General features: G+C 31.4%; 1 protein-coding gene across 1 annotated transcript; it reads left to right on the top strand.

Moving 5' to 3' along the window:
* Positions 1-259: 259 nt before the first annotated feature.
* Positions 260-22113, top strand: Spred (Sprouty-related protein with EVH-1 domain). The gene is made up of 5 exons (XM_074130475.1): positions 260-555; positions 5074-5242; positions 5981-6149; positions 17420-17493; positions 20649-22113. The coding sequence occupies exons 1-5, from the start codon at positions 536-538 to the stop codon at positions 21285-21287; spliced, it is 1071 nt and encodes a 356-aa protein (XP_073986576.1). The 5' UTR covers positions 260-535; the 3' UTR covers positions 21288-22113.
* Positions 22114-22182: the final 69 nt, after the last annotated feature.

Genomic DNA, 22182 nt, shown 5'->3' with positions numbered 1-22182 from the left:
TGAAATGGTATTAGCTTAATTAATTAAACAATTTAACTGACAAGTTAGTTTGTTTTTAACAAAGGGTTGATAAAAAATTCGATATTCATATTTCTAAAAATTAAGTACTTTTTTTATTTTGCAATACATATGTATGTAAATAAAGTAATTTGCGTTTTTGTTAATTCATATTTCAATATAAATTAAATTTCTGAGTAATTTATTTGGATTAAAATTATTTTTAACAGATGTAAATGATGCTAATCCCGTATCATATGCTATAAAAATTTTATGAATCAATCAAGTTTTAAAACTCAGCAATTTTACATTTCATTACCCATTATTTTAATAGCTTTTTTTTATGAATCGATGGACTATTTTTTCATTTTAGGAATCGGTAAGCAGAAGTGCCATGCGCTGTGGAACAGTTGAATGGGCGCAGGTCTGGGCTAGCTTGCTTGCCTTTTACTTTGTGGTCCATGTATTTTATATGCCTCGAAAATGGTGTTAATAAGAGTGAAATGGAGCAAAATTAAGATATTTGACTTGGTGAACAATGACCGAGGGTTTTGAAGAGTAAGTACTCGATATAATCATTTCTCTTGCACACAGTTAAGAAATGGGCGTTTGCTTATCAATTTTGGGGCTAGGTCATGGGTTGGCGTAAAGAAACTAATTCAAAAATTTGTTAGTTTCATTATTCTGCGCTTATTTTGTTGGCCCTTGTAGATTAAGTTGAGATTAGAAAACGCTACTAGTTTCTAAACCTTTGTGCTTCTTATTGTTTGGACTAAACAAACATCCACTCTCCATCTGTAGATGTTAATTTACAATTTTTTACTTAGGTTCTTTTATCAAATCATTATTTTAATATATATGTGTTTTGAACATTCTTTTGTTATGAATAACATAGTTTCAGGTTTCATCATAAATGCTCGAAATGTAAAACTTGTATTAACTAATGTTTGGTTCTTCAAGCAGTAGTTTTAATTCGCCATATCTCTATGTTGTGAATGAAAAAAAAAAAACTTCAATTGTTTCTTTTGTGGTGTAAATTTGTAGTTTGTTTTTGGATCCGTTTGTTAAGCGCCTTAACTTGAGTTTGGTTTTTTCCTTCATTTCTCAAGGTGTATTTCAAAATTTGGTTGTAACACGTCCGTTTTTTATTATTAGTAATTTTGTTGTTTACAAATTATACGCTATAAGTTTTGTAGATTATAATATTTAAATAGTTTAATAATTACATAGTTTTAATAGATAAAACTTGATAATCCTATGATGTTTGCTGGAATATGTATTTATTGTATTAAGAATAATTTTGCAAAAGCATAAATTCTATCATTAATCTGATAAGTATGAAATGTTATTTCTTAAAAAAGAACATTAGAAAAAACATTTATACATATATTTTGGATTTCTCCAAAATATAAGTTTCTCTCTGAAATGCTTTTCATACTTCGCTTTTTTTTTTTTTTCATTAAACTGATTTTTTAGTTATTGGATTAATTTCTTCTTAAATAAGGTTTCTGCCTTTTCAGTGCTGTAAATTTGTTCATCGTGTTCGAATTTACTGGAAGTAAATTAAGAGATCAATTAACCGTTTCCGCTGTTATTTTATTTTTTTAACAGAAATCTTTTTAAATGTACTTTTGCTTTTAAAAATTATTTTCATTTATTAATGTTGAGTCTTCCCTTGCCAGATGTTATCCTGCAATTTTAGCTAATTAATAATTTTTTTGTCATTAATGATGTGCTCTTCGTTACAGCAATATATGTTTAATATTCTTAATTTTTAATGAATATTTAAATGTAAATTTTATGCAGTTGTGAAGAAAAAATCGATTGCAGAATTGTCATATTTCTGTTACATATTACCAAGTTGTGTAAATGTTCAAGTACTTACCTATGATAATTAATCATTGACACATCTTGGTTAGCCATTGTTGTAAGCAACTTGATTTTGGTGTTTTCAAATTGCTGGAAGCAATCGACAGATTTGAATTGTTTAATTACTGAAGCTTTACCTAAAACTGATTGTAGCATTTCAATTTTTTCGTTTTGTTACAGTTGTTTTTAAGAATTCTTAATTTTGTTACAAAAATATGTGCTTTATTGAGTGAATTAGTTTTTATTTATCTGTGTCAAATAGATAACTATCTGCATTTAATTTCATGTAAAATAACAGTTGTTGTTTAGCAAAGAATACATTTCATTTTTGCGATCTGAATGAGACGCAATTTAAATGAAAGCTATACTTTTGTGCTGAGGTTAGAGATTGCTAGTCCACCTTCAGCGGTCTTCCAGTTAGATGCTTTCGATTATGTTCTTTCCAATGCCTCCATATTTTTCTTACTTTATTTTTATTTTTTGTAATTTAAGGCGCGTCAACACCCGATATCATTGGCGCAGCCTCGGTTATTAATGGAGAAATAGAAGGAGCATAAGGGGGTACTAAAAGAGAAAAGAACCTATTGTCAATAACATGCGCTAAATTGAGATGTAAAGCTTTGGAAATTTGGGCTTAAATAAGAATCGGTGAACCTGCGGACGATAATAAGCAGAAGATATTAAGGTCTATGTTAGGTCCAGTTAATAATAACGGCACGTGGTACAGAAGAAAAAAATAATTAGTAATGTCTTTAAAAGTTTTTTACAACTCGTATCGTCTCCTGTGGATAGATGATTACAAGACTGCAGAAATAATAATAACAATAAGAAAGCTAAACAACTGTTAACAGAAAACTATTAAAGGCCAAGTTTGGCTTCTTGCCTGCTTTGCTAGTAGAAGAGGAAGAAGAATTTAAGATTCCTAAAGTCTTCTTTTATGGTGGTCCTGTTGTTGATGACTTTCTAACCTACTGCTTAAACAGTGGTTTAAAAGACTCAACAAATGTTTTTCGAGAATGATTCTTTAAAAAATTTGTTTCAGCTAAAAATGTTGAACACAGTAAAACCTGGTAGAATTCTTGCTAGCTAGCATGTTCACAGGGAGAATCTTATTCAAATTCTGTTAAGACGGAATATCCTATTTTACTTAGAAATATTTTTTTTTACGTTTATTTTTTAAAAGCTAACATTTATTAAAGAATGCGATTATGTTTTGGCAGTAATTAGAATTTATTGGTGGATAAAGAAGAAATATATTGTTAATAAAGAAAGGGCTTTTTAGAACTAAGAATGCAGCGTACCTTGTTGTGTTATTTACATCTCTTCTCGTTGCATGTTACATATCGTCGCCTAAGAAGTGATACCTCGTAACTAAAATTTCAACGAAAATTACATTTTTATATATAAATGTTGAAAAAATAAATAAATGTTGAAAAAAAATTTCTTTTCAATCATGCACTTTCAAGACGACAGTCACACTAATAGTTAATATTGAAAGAAGAATTACTGTATGCCTTAAAATGAATTTTATATCCTGTTTTTTTCCTTCTCCTGTAAAGTTGATATTTTCTAGTTACGAGGTATCACTTCTTAGGCGACGATATTCTGATTTTTAATAATATCTTGATAATTTACTCTTAATAAATGGTGACAGCGGTGGGATTACCTAACGAGGTCTAGGAGCTATCACCGGTTATGATATAGTCCACTCAATAAATTTCAAATAATTATGTGCGGAATTACGTGGTTTTTAGGTATAGCCTCTATTTAGCGAAACTTTTATGAAGTAGGACAAAAGAGCAAAACAACCATTCATTTAACGGAGTTAGTTTGAATATAAAATTCAAAGTATCGTTGGTTCAGAATGTATTCAAAAAAGGATATAGTCTTAGATTGTTGGCTACTTATAGAGTCCAACCTTTGGTGCAACTTTTGTGTAGAGCAGGTTAACTGAGAAAGAAATACGAAATTCGCCTTTCTAAGAGGTGCAAGAGCAGTTTCAATATCGTCGCTTGATTAAGAACTTGGAAGAACACATTCTTTTTAGTAAGGTTATATTGTATGCTTTGTTTCCGTACTTGTTCTCTAAGAAAAATAGTCTTGGAGTTCCTTCGAATATGCCAGCCCAACAACCGAATAGTACTATTACAAAGGTTAATTAAGAGCAGTTTTTTGGTTATTTTAACGGGCTTGCTTGTAAATTCCAATTCCATGGATGATTATTTGGACAGTAGGGCACACACTTAACAGACTTTATACACGATATACTTACCCTGATACCAATGGAAGTTGTAGGTCTTCTTTCGCTTTCTTTGAAAATTGCATTCGAATCTGTTTTCTAGTTTATATCCAACTTGTTTTCTGTAGAGAATCAAATTATTCAAAAGGGCTTGAAAGTCTTTTTTTTTTGCTTCAAAATCCCAAATTATATTGTAATGTCCCGTAATTGGGAGGAGAGGTAATGCTTTGTTGTATCTTCTTCATTGCATAGAATTTATTCAGCAGGTTATGCCATTAAACATTCGGAAACATGCAACATTCGGCGCGGGAGTATTGCAGGAATTCTATCTTTCCTTGCAAGTAGTTTTTCCTATTTTCTACTCACTTCCTTTTCTAAGTATTTATCCAAACTCGCTTGCCTAAGTTTAACAAAAAAAAAAAAAAAAAATAGTAATAATAATGTTTTAATTGTTTTCTAAGGTAGATCTTGTTATTCCTTTATGGAGCGTTGTCTAGCTTGTTACCACGTTGCCAACATTGGCTCGGTATTTATTACCTCTCTTGTCCTTGATCAGATACTCCATAGACTCAATCCAATCATCTTTTATTTCTGATGAAGACAGTGTCTGTATGACTTCCTAGAAGTCTACAAACATTACCGCATTCTTCTCTTAAAGTCTTAAGCTTAAGTAATCTAACATGAAAACTAGATTTCTTCTATTCTCTATCGAGTCTCTGCTTATCATCTTTGATATTGCCTTCCTTGTAGAGATTTAGTTACACTTTGATACTTGCATTTACTGGACTTAGTAAACTTTGCTTTAAATTTTATTGGTATTCTTTCATGAGTCATTTGATGAAGCTCCCCTCAAGATGCAAAACTGTATAAACTGCAATAGCAACTTGAGAGACCACTTTGTAGCTGATATTTTTTTTTCTAATTTTCATGCAAAAGTTATATATATATAATTTTTTTTTCTGTTTCAGTGGTAACTACCTTGTGCGAGTGCGTGCGCAGGTGATGATGCGCGATGACAGCACGGGAGGGTGGGTACCCATGGGTGGTGGGGGCCTCTCAAACGTGTCTGTCCGCAAGCGTACTCAATCGGATAAACATGAATATCTTATATACGGCAAGAGGATTTCTGACCAAACCGTAAGTACAACTAATATTACTTAAACTTATAAATTGGAGAAGTTTGAAGAAGTATACATTCATTCCTTTTGACCTGTAGAGCAAAGCGAGGGGGATCAAGTGTAGAGAAGGGCCTTATTATAGGTAAACAAGTGTATAGAGAGAGATTGTACAAATTTATTTGGTAATTAGTGCGTATGAGTGATGAATGATGAGCAAAAGTTTGCCTAATTGTATGTGATAAACCCAAGTAGTTACATATCATCTCTCTGTAGATCTTAAGTGTACAATGTGAGCATTAGATTAGATTCCATTGAGGTTGGTCAGAAAGCCTTCGCTACTGCCACTCAGAGGATCAGTTGCAGCACTTGGAGATGTTTGAAAGTGTTAGTAGTGAGTGTTGTGTCGGTCAGTGTTACCCTCAGGAACATCAAGTTCTTTGAAGAAGTCCACTTTTAACTAAGAAAAATGAGGGATGTATTTTATTCTTATTGCTTCACCATGTATCCATTGTGCGCACCATGCAAACCCAATTTTGGGTAAGTATTTCTTCAAAAGGCAGAGACTCTCTCCTTTATTCGGAGTGTAGAAAGCGTAGATAACAGCCACTGCCCCTGCCTTGAGACCTTGGTGGTACTCAGGCATTATCCACAGGATAATCCTAATTCTTCTGTTGAATGTAATATTTAACTCAAATAAATTAAATGTTTTTTTATTTCATATATCTATAATACCATTAAAAATGTTTATTATTTGCAGATTATTCTAAGCTGTGTTATAAAAAAAGACTTTGAATATAACAAGGTAATGCCCACGTTTCATCATTGGAAAACAGGAGATAAAAAGTTTGGATTAACATTTCAAACCGCGGCAGATGCAAGAGCTTTTGATAAAGGTGTAAGAACTGCTGTGGAAGAATTATTAGACGGTGAGCATATATTTAAAACTCTAAAAAAATTTATTAAACTGAAAACAATAGATTTCTCCAATCTTTTAGTTTGCTAGTAATTTCATCATTAGTTTAGATTAATTTTGATCTTATCAGTATAAAACAGTTGAAACTGCATCATCTGCACTCCATTTCTCTTTCCCTATATTTCTTTGGATTTTTCGTTACTTCAGGTAAGGAAAGACTTGCGATTTATCGAAATAGAGTTTTTACTTGAAATATCCTTTGTGAAATCCTCTGAACCACGAAAACAGTTTTGTGTGTTTTTGTATTAAGAATGTCTTACAAGTTCCAAAATTATAAGTGGAAGATTACTCAATCTTGCTATTTCTTTCTGGTAATAGTTTTTTTTCAGTTACCAAAATTTTGGTCGAAATTCGTTAGCCGAAAAGCATCGAATGGCTCTGAACGATTTTCTTTAAATTTTGTGTACTATTTATTTTATTTCTTTTTGGATTTTATCTATTATTACCAGATTAATTTGATTCTCCATTTTTCAATTTCTGTTGTACCTATTCCTTAAAACAACGAAACCTCAAAATTTGCATCTTTTTTTTTTAATACAAATCTCTTTAATTTTTCGCCTTTTCTCCGCTAGCATTTTTAATTTTTTTTTTTTTTTCATTCCCTTCTTCCGCAGTTGTGCTGCTTTGAGAACTTTTTGACACCCAATTCTCAATCATTGTTGATTTGTGATCCTCGCTCTCTTTTTGAATTGAAGAAACAAACATACTAACAAATCAAATTATGTCTTCCACATAACATTTTTATCTTAGTCTAAAATTGAAAGACTAAGATGCATTTGTGATAATATCTGTATTTTAAATTGAAAATCCTCTTGTACAGCGAAGGAATCCACTAAGTTAAGCAATTTTTAACCAATTTACTGTTAATGTTATAATTTTTTTTGACGAATTAAACTGTGTTTTTAATAAACAAATTTTACGTTTTGAACAATTAAATTAGAGTATTATCTCTCACATTTCGCTCAGAAAATGCCACAAGGTTATGACCCTTGTCAACTGGAAGAACTATTTTCTCTCATTTTTCTGTATTTTTATTAAATTAAATATAATTGAAAACGGCTGCAATGATTTTGCTGTCATGCGACGCATACGATAATAATAACATTCAAATGTAGATATAAATTTACAATTTAATTGGTTGATTGGAAGTGCCACCAATCAATTGATTATCTCGGAAACGAGATCTCGATTTCCTTACTAGGTATACTAATTGTATAAACGTGAGATCTATTACTGATATTTGTAAATTTTTTCCGTAAAATTCGATTAAATGTACTTATGAGCAAGAGAGAAAGTGCCATTTTGAAATGCCATTCTTCTGAAATTTACTCTTGTGCACTGTTGAGGGAAGGGTGTCGTATGTGTTGCTAAAATCGAGTTTGAAAAAGAATTCCTCAGCCCGAGTACCTCACAATTACAGTGTGTCCCATGGGAAAGGTGACTAATATAAAATTTAAAACAGGATTATATATATTTATTTTAAATTTATAATAATTTTTATTCATAATATGCTCCTTCTGAGTCAATACATCGCTGCAACCTTTGCTATAATGTTTTAATGCTCTCTGTACACTCAATTCTTGGTATGCTGTCCAAAATGGTCGTCGAAGTCTTCTGGATATTAAAAATTGAGTCCAAACTTCTTCCTTTCGCCGCCTAGGGGGGTGATAGGTTAGTGGGTGCGTGAAAACTGCCGTTTACCCAAATTTTCCGTCAAAATACGGCAGACAGTGGTTTTGGGAATACCAGTGAGATCCTATGTAAGCCTGGTGGACACACAACGTTCATTTTGTAAAACTTCAGTCACTTTTTTGACATTGATAGTATCAATTCGAACTGTTTCATGTTGGATCTGCACGCGGATCATCGTCAACACTCTCAATACTATCACGAAATCTAGCAAATCTCTTAAAAACATTTTTACGATTCATCACATCGTTCCCATTAACTTTGAATAATTTTCAAAGCTTCTGTAGCATTTTTACCCAATTTAAGGCAGAATTTATTGTTGCAGCGTTGCTCCATCGTTTTTATTTCAACCGACGTTTTTGTGGTACTACCACAAGTGTTTATTTATTCTGAGCCAAACAAATATTTAAATAGCTCTTTAAAACTTAGGTGGCAAGAAGTTGAACTATTAAACTATATATCGCAGGCAATAACCTACATATGGCGAGCATCGTATACAAAAGCCGTCACGTTATCAATGGCTACGCACTGTGTACAGTGTACAGATTTTAACAGTTTCTTTAAAAAAAAAAAAATGTTGAGGGTTTGCGTGAGCTTCTTTATAAGGTTAAATTTTAGTGTAATTTACGGATACAAACTTTACAATATTAGTAAGAATTAAATAAGACTCAAATTTTTGGAATTTGAAGATAACTTGTGAGATAGAAGGGAAAGTTATGCGAGTGTTCACACGTATTTTTTTTTTTCATTGGAATTTAAAAAAAAAAGTCGACCATATTTAAATTTAAAAAAAAGAAGCCTTTTAGGTACTTTAATCATGTTAACATTCATGTAGTACCTTAGAAGTAGCGCTTCGAAGTACTGCGTGACCGAAGAACTATTGAAGCAGAAACTTATTGAAAGTCATTGAAGCGACGAATGAGACTTCATGCAGTAATAGCCACCCCTAACAATTTCCAACACCTAATAGAGGTTATTGCAGAAGAATACATGTATTATTTCAGTCTTTTAAATTTTCATTCGCTCAGCTAAATACACTAGATCGTATGAGATAAAATCGAGAACTAAACTAATTTATTTATTACGTTTTATGGATTTTGTTTTCATTTAATAAGTAATGTGAATTGTTTTCTACAGATTAAATAATCATTCCTAATAATTCTTGATATCAGTTTAAAGCGTTGACTTTCCTAGATTCAGGCACTTTTAATAAACACTGTTATTATAATGATAATTATTGTTATTAAATAATTATCCCAACATTATTTCGCTTTCTTTAAATTTTTGCTTATTAATATTGCCAATCTGTTTTAGAACTAAAAATTTGTTATCCCTAATGTTAAAGGGTAGATTTTAATTGTAAAATATTTCAATTTAAGAATTGTAAGGTGATAATGATAAATATTGAAAATATAAGATTATTTGTCCATTCTTTGCTTTTAGTTTAAAAAAATAGGAAATTAATCATAATGACGCTCAAGTCAAGAACTTAGTGTTTAGCGATGAAGATACCTTAAATATCTTTTAAAGGATGGTCGCATTTTATCTAGTCAATAGGTGCTTTTAGATTTTTTTAGGGTTATATAATTGTTTTGCGAAAATAGTTAATTATATTCTTTGAGGGTAGACTAGTGAATCTTTTCTGAGAATTATTTAAGATTTAGAGCGAGTTTGGTGAGGTTAATAATAGTGAGCATAGATTCGAAGCTAGAAATCCTCAGTTCGTGATCGTTTTGTTACTAAATTTATTTAAATTTGTCAGAAAAATATTGAAATAAAAAGTATACAACTAATTTTTTAATTGCACGAAAGCTCGCTAGAAATAAAATACGAGATTATGTATTCGTTGAGACATTCTCCTTATTATGCAGAGTGTTTTTGCTTCACAATATGTACTTATAGCTTGTTTACAAAGGAAGGTTTAAACAGAACGAGCATAAATACTATTCTTTTGTGTGAGAACAGGCATCAGTTGCTTTTGGTCGTTTAGTTATATGGGCGCGTAAGTTTAGAAGGTGTGTGATGATGAATGGAATTTTATTAGACAGTTCTGGAAGAGGGAAGGTTAGACTTAGAAGTATCATTTAGTTGAAGATTCCAGCAGCAAGTAAATATATAAAATTATTTACAATTAAATAGTTTCTAAAATACCCAGTCTTAATAAAAGTAGATCTCTCGAATGATTTATTTTCAATATTCTTAAACCATCTACTCAAGTAAAGGCGCATTGCTTTTGTCTGAAATTCTGTTACGTCATGTTTCTTACAAAAAAAAAAAAAAAACAAATCTGTTATAGTGAATCTTTTCTTAAAGCCAAAAACATTTAAGCAAAATAGGTCATAGTTTGAAGAAAGCCTATTTGAATTGGAAAGAGAGTCCTATAAATGTTCACATTGGAAATGTTGTTTAAAGAAGAAGTGTTAACTGTTCCTATTTCTCATTTTCGTACATAATTTCCCTTAATAAAAGGTGGACAATTAATTTACATATAATATATACTGTTATTTTCTTATTGTCTGACTGACAACCATCCTCTGAGCTGGGTTCTTTATGGTTAATCAACAATATCAGCTGTTATCATAAATGATTTGTATTTTTATTTAGCTTGCAAAGCATTTAGTTGTATTTAATGGTTGATACTGCTTTTTAGTATAAATATTCGTACACTCTATAGTAAATGGGAAAAGAAATGTACCCTTATTTACCATTTTTAATTTTATTAATATACCTAATTTCAGATATGGCAGTTTCAAACTAATGAGAATTTAAGATAAGCATACTCTTTGTTTACGCATTTTTGGATTATTAGTTTTCTCTTTTTTTATGAAACATTTTTATTAAGAAATAATAATTTCTTGCTTCCCCTGGATTGTAATGGCATTTACACCGGTGAGTGGTACATAAAGTAACCTTTTTAGTTTTTATTAATATTAATTTTTGTTTTGTTTTTTGTGCTAATATTCTTTTGTGTTTAAATATAATTAAATATTACATAAATTTGGTTTTATCAAATCAAAAATGCTTATTACTTAAAGAGGTAAATTATAGAATGGTTGCTGTTGCTACCAATGCACTGCAGCCACGAAACTTGTGCCTTAAGCTATAAGTATAAAATACAGAGTCCTCTCTTTTTATTTAGATCTTCTGTTTTTTGCCCCAGTCGTTTTTTTCACCATCATCTTCTCACCAAATTTCTTTTCTCTGCCAAGTACTCTGAAGATCCCCTAACGCAAGCTAAATAAATATCTTTTTACTGTTTTTGATTGGGATCTCTTTGAAGGCTCATTTCAAATAACTAACAGTTGCAATGGGATAAAACTGGATACATTTTTTTTTTTTTCTGCATTTAGTGAAAAACTTTTTTTAATATTATTCATCCTCCAAGAAAGAGCTTCTCTGTAAACAGTAATCACTTTAATTGTGATTTGCAAATTTTTACGTCTACTTTTTCCCAGCTTTGCGATTTTTTTCCCTCGAGATATTGACTTTATATTATTATAAGGAATGCGAGTATATTTAATAAAGAAAGCAAGTATGAAAAGGAAAAGTTAATATGTGTTAAGGAAAAAGTACCATGAGAAAAGATTTCTCCCTATGGTTGAATATGAGGAAATTGTAGCTACATTCTCCCATATATTTCCTTTTTTAAAAGGTATAAAAAAAATAAATAACAAAAAATAGAATCACAGTCATTAAAATAAATCTCTTTTACCTACAATATGTTAATATCGTATTAACGAAAAGAGAAGTAAATAAAATTAATAATATTAAATATTTATATTTCGATTTAAATTATTTGATGTACCCTTTGTTTTGGTACAATTAATTGGAACAATCTTCCCGCTTCAGATGATTATAGAAATTAATTTTCTCGCATAAAGGGTACCCTTCCGATAACTCGATTATTTCAGCTTCGAATAAAATAAAAACATGTACTATATCTATCTCATTCCTCAGTTAATCAAAATAATGATCAAACAAAACTAAGAAAGATAAGTTAAAATTGTCTTACTTTCAAGTAAAACAAAACAAAATGTAATATTTAAAATTAGAACTACTTTTGATCTTGTAACAACAGGAGGACTTAATGGAAGATTAATTCAATGTTAAACAATAGAGGAATTTCATTATCTTTATCTTTATCATTATCTTTTTTCGTGTAGCTATTTCTGAAAACTCTAGAACTTCATTTGAACTATATTCAATTTTATTCAGATCAATGCTGCTTATATTCAAACTCATTATTAAAATAAATATTTCAGCATTTTAAAAACTACCTTTCGTATCAGTCACTCTCAAATTGAGATAATTATTAGCCTATTTAAGATCCACCAAAAACTGCAGTTCTTTGCATTAGATTATGAACTTATTGAAAGTTCATGAAAATAAATGTTTATTTAGAATGTTCATGAATTTACTTCTTCCTTTCTGGTGTCTCATTAGTTTCATTACAACAAAAATATCTCATTTTGTGTATTTCCAACCTACCTATTTACTTTTCAGATAATAAAATTTAGAGTTTATCAAACTATTTAATTTAAAATAATGGATTATACAAAATCTTATACTTTTTGGATTAAAGCTGAATTTATATTATTTACATGCGCAAGTTAGATAAACATGAAAAAAAAAAACGGTTTATTTAAGGAAAAGAACAAATTTAATTGTTGTAAAATCATTTCATTAATTTGAGCTTAATTCTGTTTATGTGGTACTTATATTACCTCCATATTGTTGAGGGCATTCCCTGTTTGAATCGAATCTTATTTTAAGTCCTGACTTTCTTTTAAAATTCAGTCGCAGCAACATACAATAATTAAGATTAACCACAAAATTTGCCTTCATAGTGTATGACAATAATTTTAATTTTGCGAATGTTCAAGGCTTAAGTTGTACAAATCAAGTTTTAATATTCTGTGTTCTTAAAAAAGTTGTACAAATCAAGTTTTAATATTCTGTGTTCTTAAAAGAAAAGATTTGAAATATTAGTAAACTCTTGTGTCGCTGATTTTTCTGTTGCAGCTAGATCAGAAGATTTGGTCTGCGACTTTCACCCAGCATCAAAGCTTGACTAACCAGTTTGTGTTACAGAATTTGACTTGCAACTATATTCCCATCTCTCACTGCGCCACGTCAAGTGTCTTACTGGGATGGAAATTTAGTTAAAGTCAAATAATCTTCATTTAACTGGTTAATCAACCGCTCAATGATGTTTGATGAATGTCTAAAACAGGGAAGGAATACAAAAAAATAAAAAGATGCGTCCTGCGATGAATTATTAGCTATATTATCTAGCACTAACCACATTTTCTGTTGGAGAATATTTATTTAGAGACACGTTTTTGCGATCACTTTCTATCATTGTTTCTTTTAACCAAAAACAAGCTATAATATAATTGACCATGAAGTTTTCCTCAGTGATTTGCGTGTACACTTCATTTGTTACGTTTTCTTGTTGTAGCCAACGTTGCCAATTTTGAACAGCAGTTTCATTCTGATAAAATTTGACATCCTTAGCGAAAATTTAGTGAAAAGAATGCTAATTTGATAGATGTTTAAATTAAAGCACAATTATGCTGTATTGCAGTTCTGAATTCAAGTTAAAAAAGCAGTTAGGTGTAAAATAAACAAGTGAATTTGATTGAGGTTCAGGCTATAAAATAAGTCATAAATGCTAATAGTTCATCATATTTCCTAATTTTAAGACTTTTTAAAACTACATTATTATATATATACATTTTTTTTTTTAGTTGTTTAAATTTAAATTATGTCAAAATTACCTGGTGGCTCGGCATTCGGAGCCTTCTCGGAGCAGTGTCAGCCTTGGTTAATGAAATCAATAATAAATAATATTTAAAAAATCAGATGACAGAATTTAAATAAATTATTAGGATAATATCGAGTTCGTGGTAGTTTTTCGAAAGGATTGTTTCCTATAAATTGCTTTTTACGAGAAAGATAAGTGACTATGCTGGCGAAGTTGAGGTTTAAAACTTCATTCATCTGAACACGTATACCAACAAACATGGTTATTCTACCCTCGAAATACCAAAAGGTTGATAGCAGTAGGCAAACACTAAAGAAATGCTTGCATCAATAAAGGTAGAAAAGGAGCATCAATAAAACAACGAAAAAGAGTAATTATAAGAGGATTTTTCTCTCCAAATTGTCGTATATCCTTGATGATTGAACCTCTCACAAAAAACAAAGGTATAAAATTCCTCACTAAGCAGTGTTGATTGAGAAGAAGTGAGGAAGAAGAACGTTGATGAAAATAGTAGGGAAGCCAAGAAACGGAGATGAAGGTCTGCATGAGGTCTGGATTGAATGAATTCTTAGGAAAATACTGAACCAGGCTTGTAAAGTACTTCATGCCCCAAAGGGTATTGTGAGATCAAAATTCTGATAAAGGGATAAAAAAAAAGAAGGAATGAAAACTTTAAGTACCAAAAAACGCAAGACATGTAGATCTTGCACATAACATCAAAGTTGGTTGCTTAAGTAGAAGATGAAATAGTTTATCAAATTTTTTTACAATCAACTGCTTTTTATATCCAATTTATATTATTATTATTTTTTTTTTAAATATTAAATTAATCTAATATTTTAATAAGACAGTCCACTATCCTGTTCCTACAAGAAAAATTCCTTGTGTAAGATGATTTCCATTTAACGTGCGATTTTGTCGAGCAAATAGTGATCACTAGGGAACGGATTCGCATGTATTTACATATTTTTTTCTAGGCAATTTACAGACGTTTTTCAACTAGAAGTATTCTTACTGACACTTTTTAAGCCGTTTGAGTCTACTTTTATTTCACATATTTCCACATATTTGGATGTTATCGCACATTTATACATATTTGATTAAAATAAATAAATATTTCTACATATTTAATCAAAATATGTACATATTTTTTCATATTTTTCATTTTGGGCATATTTTCATAATTGGGAGGTGGTTGACAGGAACTGTGAACCACAGACTGTAGGGCGGTGAATCACAGTGGGTACAATGGTTATTGTAATTTATACAGAATGCTGCTAAACAGTGACGGGCACTTGTTAGTTCTTTGAAGTTGTCTGACGTTGTCTGTTCTTTCAGCTCGTTCGTTGAAGTGTCCAATTCATTTCGTTCGGTCACTTAGTGTATTCTTTTTTGGGTGAAGTGCCACGAACATCGGCCTCAAACAAACAACTGGTTGCTAAATAACTTCGCGAGTTTCCAGCAGAACTTTTTCGAAGTGATGGAGACATTTTGTACTGCACAGCTTGTGACAAGCGCGTTTCTTGCTTTCAACGTTCCCAAGTCACCCAACATATTGCCACCGGATCGCACATAGAGAATAAAAACAGAAAGAAAGAGAGGACGTCCTATCAAGCCTTCCTTACATCTCCATCATCAAGTAAGTCTACTCTGAGTACAGATCTGTGTCGGGCTTTGGTTAGAGCAGATATCCCTTTCCATAAACTTAAAAATCCTCATTTCAAAGGATTCTTAGAGACCTATATTGGGAAAAAAATGCCTGACGAGAGCGCTCTGAGGAAAAACTACCTGGAAGATATCTATAAAGATACACTAACCAAAATTCGAGAACATATCAAAGATGGACCGATTTGGGCGTCAATTGATGAAACCACTGACGTTGAGGGCAGGTATATTGCCAAAGCAGTTATTGGAAAACTTGACAGTGATGCTGATGTGGATTCAAAGCCATTCCTTTTGAACTGTGAGGTTCTCGAAAAATGCAATCATTCCACCATTTCACGATTTTCATAAAAAAAAAAGTCCATTTTACTTAAATATTCCAGAAAATATTTTAAGAAAATCACATATTTTCCACATAATTGACGAAAATAAATGCATATTTTAATTAAATATTTGGCATTTTTAAATACATAAAAATCCGTTCCTTAGTGATCACTTACGGCACCCCTGTCAACGATCCAGAGAACGAGGAACCCAGGTTCTGCTCTATCTATAAGTTTCTGTTTCTCCGAGTAGTAAATTTTCTATGCCTAGGAGAAACGTCAAAGCTCATTCATCCACGTCATGGGCCAAGTAGTGTCGTCGGATTCCCTATTGGAGAATGCATCCATCACCATTCTTCCTTTTTTCCATAACCCTTTTCCCCTTAGCCTGACATTTTCAAATGGCTGCATGCATGGATTCATCCGGAGGAAGGTGTCCACACAGTCTTAACCAATTTTAGTTCATTTTTTTTTATTTTTTTTTTATCTACGCCACCCGTAAGTCACGGCAGTTCTGCCATTCGACGTCGGGCTTCCCAGTACACTAATGCTTTTTTCCTGTAGATATCGTCCGATAAGATAAGACTTCTTATGTCCTCGATAGAAGGACACACGTCAAGGTGTTCGGAGGACATGTCTTCTCTTCCACACAGAGTGCAGGTCGGGTCCACCGCCAACCCAATGCGACATAGGTGGGCCTGCAAATAATCATGACCCATGAGCAGTCTGAAGCAGGCCACGCCATCCCTTCTTGTCAAATTAGAATTTTAGTTCATCATTTTCTCCGTGGCTTTATATTTAGATACGCCCTTATTGTGTTCTTTTGACAACTCAGGGATTTTCCTTCACTTTTAAGCATCTAATCTCTAATCTAAACATCTAATCTCACTTTTCTGTTTTTTTTTTGTGTGTGTTTTTTTAAAGAACTGAGGTTTGTATTTGCGCACTTAGTGTGCAAATTTCTGGGAAAATCGTATTTTTCATATTGCTAGGGTTAACATTTTTCCAAATTTATAAATTAGTATTCCATTCACACTTCATTTCTTAACGACCATCCGCCTTAGTCCCAAATAAGGACATCAAGGTGTTTGAAATGTCGTTTCCTTTTTCGTAGAAAGTTCTCATTTGTCCTTGCCAGTGTTGAGGACATTAAATACTAACAACGGCCAAACCATCCAAGTAAGAGTTTCTTTCTATTTTATTTTCTTCTTTCTTCTCTTAAAGAATTACGTGTAACTTTTTAATTCAGACATTGGAGTGTCTTGAGAAAAGCGTCCAGAATATTGAGTTGGATCAATAAATTCTTATTCTGGAGTATCGGTTAATATTACAATCCGGCTTGGAGGGTATTTGCTTCTTTGATTTCAAGGATTTTTGTGCGCCATTTTTTCTTTATCTATTGAATTATTATTTATTTTTCTAAATTTGTGGTTGAAATTTTTGAATTCAATTGAAAAGTAAATTTTCTTGCTATAAGGGTCTTGGAATGACAGTACCTTATATCTTTTATACATTTTCAAAATTGTGTATTTAAACTTTTTACTATCAAATTCCCCAAGAGTTATTCATTAACTTTCTTCTTGAACAGTGTATTTTAAATTGCATGGAAAGTTTAGCCATTAATGCTAAAATTTTAATCCTCGATACTAATAAAAAAAATGTATTTTGACTATAAATTTAGAATTGTTATTTAGTTTATTATGCCATAACTTTAATTAATTTAAAATAAAACTCCCATTATTTGAGATTAAGTCAAGTTCTAATTTAATATGATTCTTTCAGATATTGCTGCCCAATACAAACAATTAATTCAACATAAACACATTGAAGATGTTGGAGATGATGATGTCTTCATGGTGGGTTCTGTCATGTCAAGTTATCTTCTTTTTTTTGTTTTTAACTTGGACTACTTTTTTATCATAATTATTCTAAAATGTTACAAGTTTACAATAAGTCTGAACAGTCTTTTAAATTAAACAACCAGAATTGAAACAGTGTTTATTAATTTAGGAATGAAAGAAAAGTTTGATTTGCCGTATGGATCAAAAAAATCAGGGATTTTTCCAAATTGTTTTTTAAGTAAGTGAAATATTTGATTGGGCAGCAACCTTGTTTCGTTGCCTCGCCAATTCATTCTGAATCCCATTGAAAACTGGATTTTATATTTTTATTATGTTCAATTATGAAAGATAAGTAGTTCTAAAAAAAATACAATAATTTTTGTATTAAAAAAAAAAATATTTAATTTAATAAGTCATCTCTTAAGGACTTAAATGAGAACTCTATTATTCTACATTTGATTTGATTCTACAAAGGAAAAAAAAGAGTAGTTTTTTCAGTATTTGAATGATTAGCAGAATCAGAATGCATAAATCTTAGAAAGTTCAAATTTCATATTTAATTTAGTTTCGCTGAAGAGGCAATTGTAATAGTTAGTTAGGTCGATTTGATTTGGTTCAATTAAAAAAAACAGAATTATTCATTATACGTAAAGTCTCCGAAAGTATTATTTATACTTAGTATAATATCGCTTCAAAGAACAAGTTTTCCGAGATAAATTAATTTTAGGAACTTTTGAGATGCAACTTTTGACTTTTCTTTTCATTGCAATCTCTTAATGTTGTATACATCTCTTAATATTGGCTACCGGTGTAGTCATTAGTAATTAATTATGTTGCCAAAATCCTTGTGGAATCTTTCGAAGTTAAAAATCAGTGAATAACCAAGAAATATGTAAGAGATTAGTCAATGGTTAATACTGTCAATGGCAGGTTCAAAACCAACTACTAGCCCTTAGATTTTCATATCCTAGAAGCTTCTTACAACTAACTGTCCGATTGATGGACAGTGTTTTCTGTTACGAGAGTACACAAATAGTACAGAAGCCAGCAGTGCACTGTAAAAAGCTCTGGGTCCCAATGACCTTAGAAGTTAACGCGCCTTAAATTTAAAAAAAAAATATATAAATATAATCCTAAATAGCTAGAAATATTTCATTTTATAGGTTTTCATTGCATTAATCATGATCTCAAATACGGCTGTAGTTGCTTCTTTAGTTAAGCTTTGATAATTTTTTTTCACTTTGAAAGTCTTCCACAGTTGTTGAAATTATTTTTCGGTAAAAGCGGCTTTAGTAGAGTGAAATTAATATAGACTCGCTTTGGCCACGTTATTTCTTTCTTAATTCTTATTTCTGCATTACCTAAAATATGAAAAAAATATAACTGTATTGAAGAGTTGGATTTTTAATCTCAAGAGTAAATTTAGCTTTGAGTTGGTTTTAACTGTTGTGTTTCTAATTCTACTTACACTATCTATCTGTCTGGTACAGCCTAGAGCACTAACAATTCAGCCTCCCTTCCCTTTCAATTAAATATTTCTTAATCTGTAGAAGGAAAAAAAAATCCTCTATTCTGTTTTCAAATTTTACAAAATCATGCCTAATACATAACCTATTCTCCTGTCTTGGTAACTCGAGAAAGATCTTACACTTAATTGCATCTTAATTTCTAAATTCTAACATAAATGTAATGAGGTAACGATAAATTACTTTTGAACAACTTATGTAAAACACAGTTTTTCTCCAGTTCAAGAATTTGTTGTTTGCTGATTAGTGTACAACAATATCACTTTTTACTTCATGATTATTGAGCCTTTTACATTTTTTTAATTTACGAACAAGCATTCATTGAACTCTGATAAAAGACTAAAAAAATGTTGTCCAGATTTTAATAGAACGCTTCCAAGATCTTGGTCGAAAACTATTCCATTGTTAAATAAAATTTAATTAATTTTTTTCTCTGGTTTTTAATTTTTTAAGGAGTTCGAACTTCTTTTCTTATCACCTATGCTGTGTTGAATTAACACGAGATATAAGATAGAACTAAAGGGAAAAAAGAGGTGTGGGAAATCTAATTTATTATCTCTACATGCTACTTTTTCCATGTGATGAGCTCCTCAGAATTGCCTTAGACCCGAAAAAATGAGGAATGAATGACGAGAAAATTGATCGTAAAATACTTTGATAGGGGGCTTTAAATGAATTTTTAATGAAGTTGGAGTGAAAAGTGTGATTTTCCACGGCTTTCAAGCTTAAAACTGAACGGAAAAAGTTGTAAACATCTACTTTGTTGGAAACGAAAAGGACGACTTCATGTGCCCAAGTGAAATCAGAAGAAGGGTAGAAACTCGAAAGATTTTCCACGATGTAGACCCATGAAGACCGAAATTATGAGGTAACCCAATCTCATCCAGGAATATTTGACAGAAAGAAGGCCGAAATAAATAAGGAGCGAATAGAAAGAGTCCTCGTGGGCTGATAATTTGGTAGTCTGGAAAGCAAAGATGGAGGTTGTCGGTATATACCGAATCAGTTTTAACCAACGTATCTTTTAAAACGTATCTTTGTGAAATCTATAAATTCTGTTTCCTTTTTCTCATCTCATTTAACCTAATAATGACTATTTTAACTAATTTAATGATCGTGTGTTATTGGCTCATTTTTTATTATTCCTATCATGTAAAGTAGTGAAACTAAGTTTGGTAATTGCGATCAAATTCAGCAGATGTTAGAACCAAAGAATTTGTTGTTTTTTTGTTTGTTTGTTTTGAAACATTACTCGTAGTTGTCGATAAAGTACACAAAAAGAAAGGGGACGCTGGCATAAGATTTAAGAAGAAGAGAGCGTGGTATGATTAAAACTGTCTATGCATGCAAAATTAAAGCCAGTTAATTGTGTTTCCAAAAAACTGTAGAAGAGCATCATCTTCGATATTTTTGCTAAACATTGGATTGCACGTTTTTATATCAAATCCGGTTGTAATAGAATTTCTTTAGTTCTAGAACGAAATCACTTAAAAGTGAAAGTTTAATTTGTAAGTAAAATAATGGTCGTTGACATCTGTGTTAATTTTATCAAAAAATAATTGAAAAGTATTTTTGTTTGTGTTTTTGTAATTATTCTAATATTATATACTTCCAAAATGTTCATACATTACTTGAATTTTACAGACCCTCAACTTGCCGGTGGAGCGGGGAGACTCTAGGTCATCGTCGGATTCATCAACCGGCAAAACACCACCCCAGCCTCCGCCTGCTCCCCCGTTATCTGCTACGGATGAAGGAGGCTATTCGTACGTCCAACTTACCACCGTTCACGAATACATGTATCCTGTTATTGATGAAGGAAAACAGCCATCACGGACTGATTCTGGAGGAAGCCTGAAAAAGAGATCGCCCGGCGCTCCACAACCTGCATCTCTTTCTAAATGTCAGGCAAATATTGGAAGTGCAGGAAGTAGAAGAAAAGAAAGATGTCGACATTGTCAGGAACCTTTTTGCTCAGAGCAGAATGTAAGAGGCAGCTGTGAATACGCTCCAGATTGTGTGAAGGCCAGCATCAATGCGGTCGCTTGCATATCATGTGCTCAGTGTATGCTCTACCATTGTATGTCCGATCCTGAAGGGGACTTTGTACAACATCCATGTGAATGTGGTCCTGTCGATGATTCCTGTTCACGGCGGTGGATCGGTCTTGCCCTTCTCTCCCTTGTTGTTCCCTGTCTCTGGTGCTATCCACCGCTCCGCGCTTGCCATTGGTGTTGTGTGTCCTGTGGCCTGTGTGGCGGTAAGCATACTCCTGCCTCATAAACATTTTAGACGATATAAGGGGCTCCTGTTTTCCCGAGGGCTCAGGGAAAACATGACACTCTCTTGTACCGTTTTGATCAGTATTTACCTTCCCCTCCATCAAACCTAGTCCTTTAAAAAACAAATTAAAAAAAAAACCTTTCCAATTATTATTTTAATTCGAATATGTTGTGTGGTCTTGTTGGATAAACTTTATTCAGAATATTTTAAATAAATGTTGTTATTTAAAGAAATGATCTTATTGCTTTTTATTGGACACTATTTACAGTGCGGTTTGTGCTTGTAAATTAGTCGACAAAACAGTCGACTCATTTGTTTTTACAATTGTTATTGTTAATATTATGAATTATTTATTGCAAAATTAGTGTTCATTAGTTGTTTATAATATATATATATACAAAATATATATTGTACCATTTTTTGTATTTTTTTTTTTTTGTAATTATTGTTTTTTATTTTAATTTGACTCTCCTCTCCTAATAGCTTAAATGAAGAATCTAATAAATGTCCTCAAAAAAATTATTTATTGTTAATTACTTAATAATAGGTTGTATATTTGTTTATATTTATTGCTGTTATTTTTGTATTGTACATTTTCAAGGTTTGATTTCTAATGTTTCACCTTTTTTTTATATTTGTGAAATGAATGTTATGTACGAACTACTTCTCGCCCCCAAAAAGGAGTGCTTTTATTTCCCATTAGCACATTTTCTTTTTAATATTATGTAACTTTCCTTTCTTAAAAATATTATATATTCCACCTAAGATGTAAATATATATATATATACATACATATAAAAAACATTACAGAAGTTATCTTTGAATTTATACCTGTTGGTTTCTTTATTTGCCGCTTTATCCGCTAGATAGTGCTCAAGTGTCAATTATTGGCAAG

This window comes from Rhodnius prolixus, unplaced genomic scaffold (assembly GCF_049639745.1).
Source record: "Rhodnius prolixus isolate KJV_2025 unplaced genomic scaffold, Rpr scaffold_4, whole genome shotgun sequence".
Lineage (NCBI taxonomy): Eukaryota > Metazoa > Arthropoda > Insecta > Hemiptera > Reduviidae > Rhodnius > Rhodnius prolixus.
The sequence above is the reverse complement of the archived record's forward strand: the minus strand, read 5'-3'. Positions and strand labels throughout refer to the sequence as shown.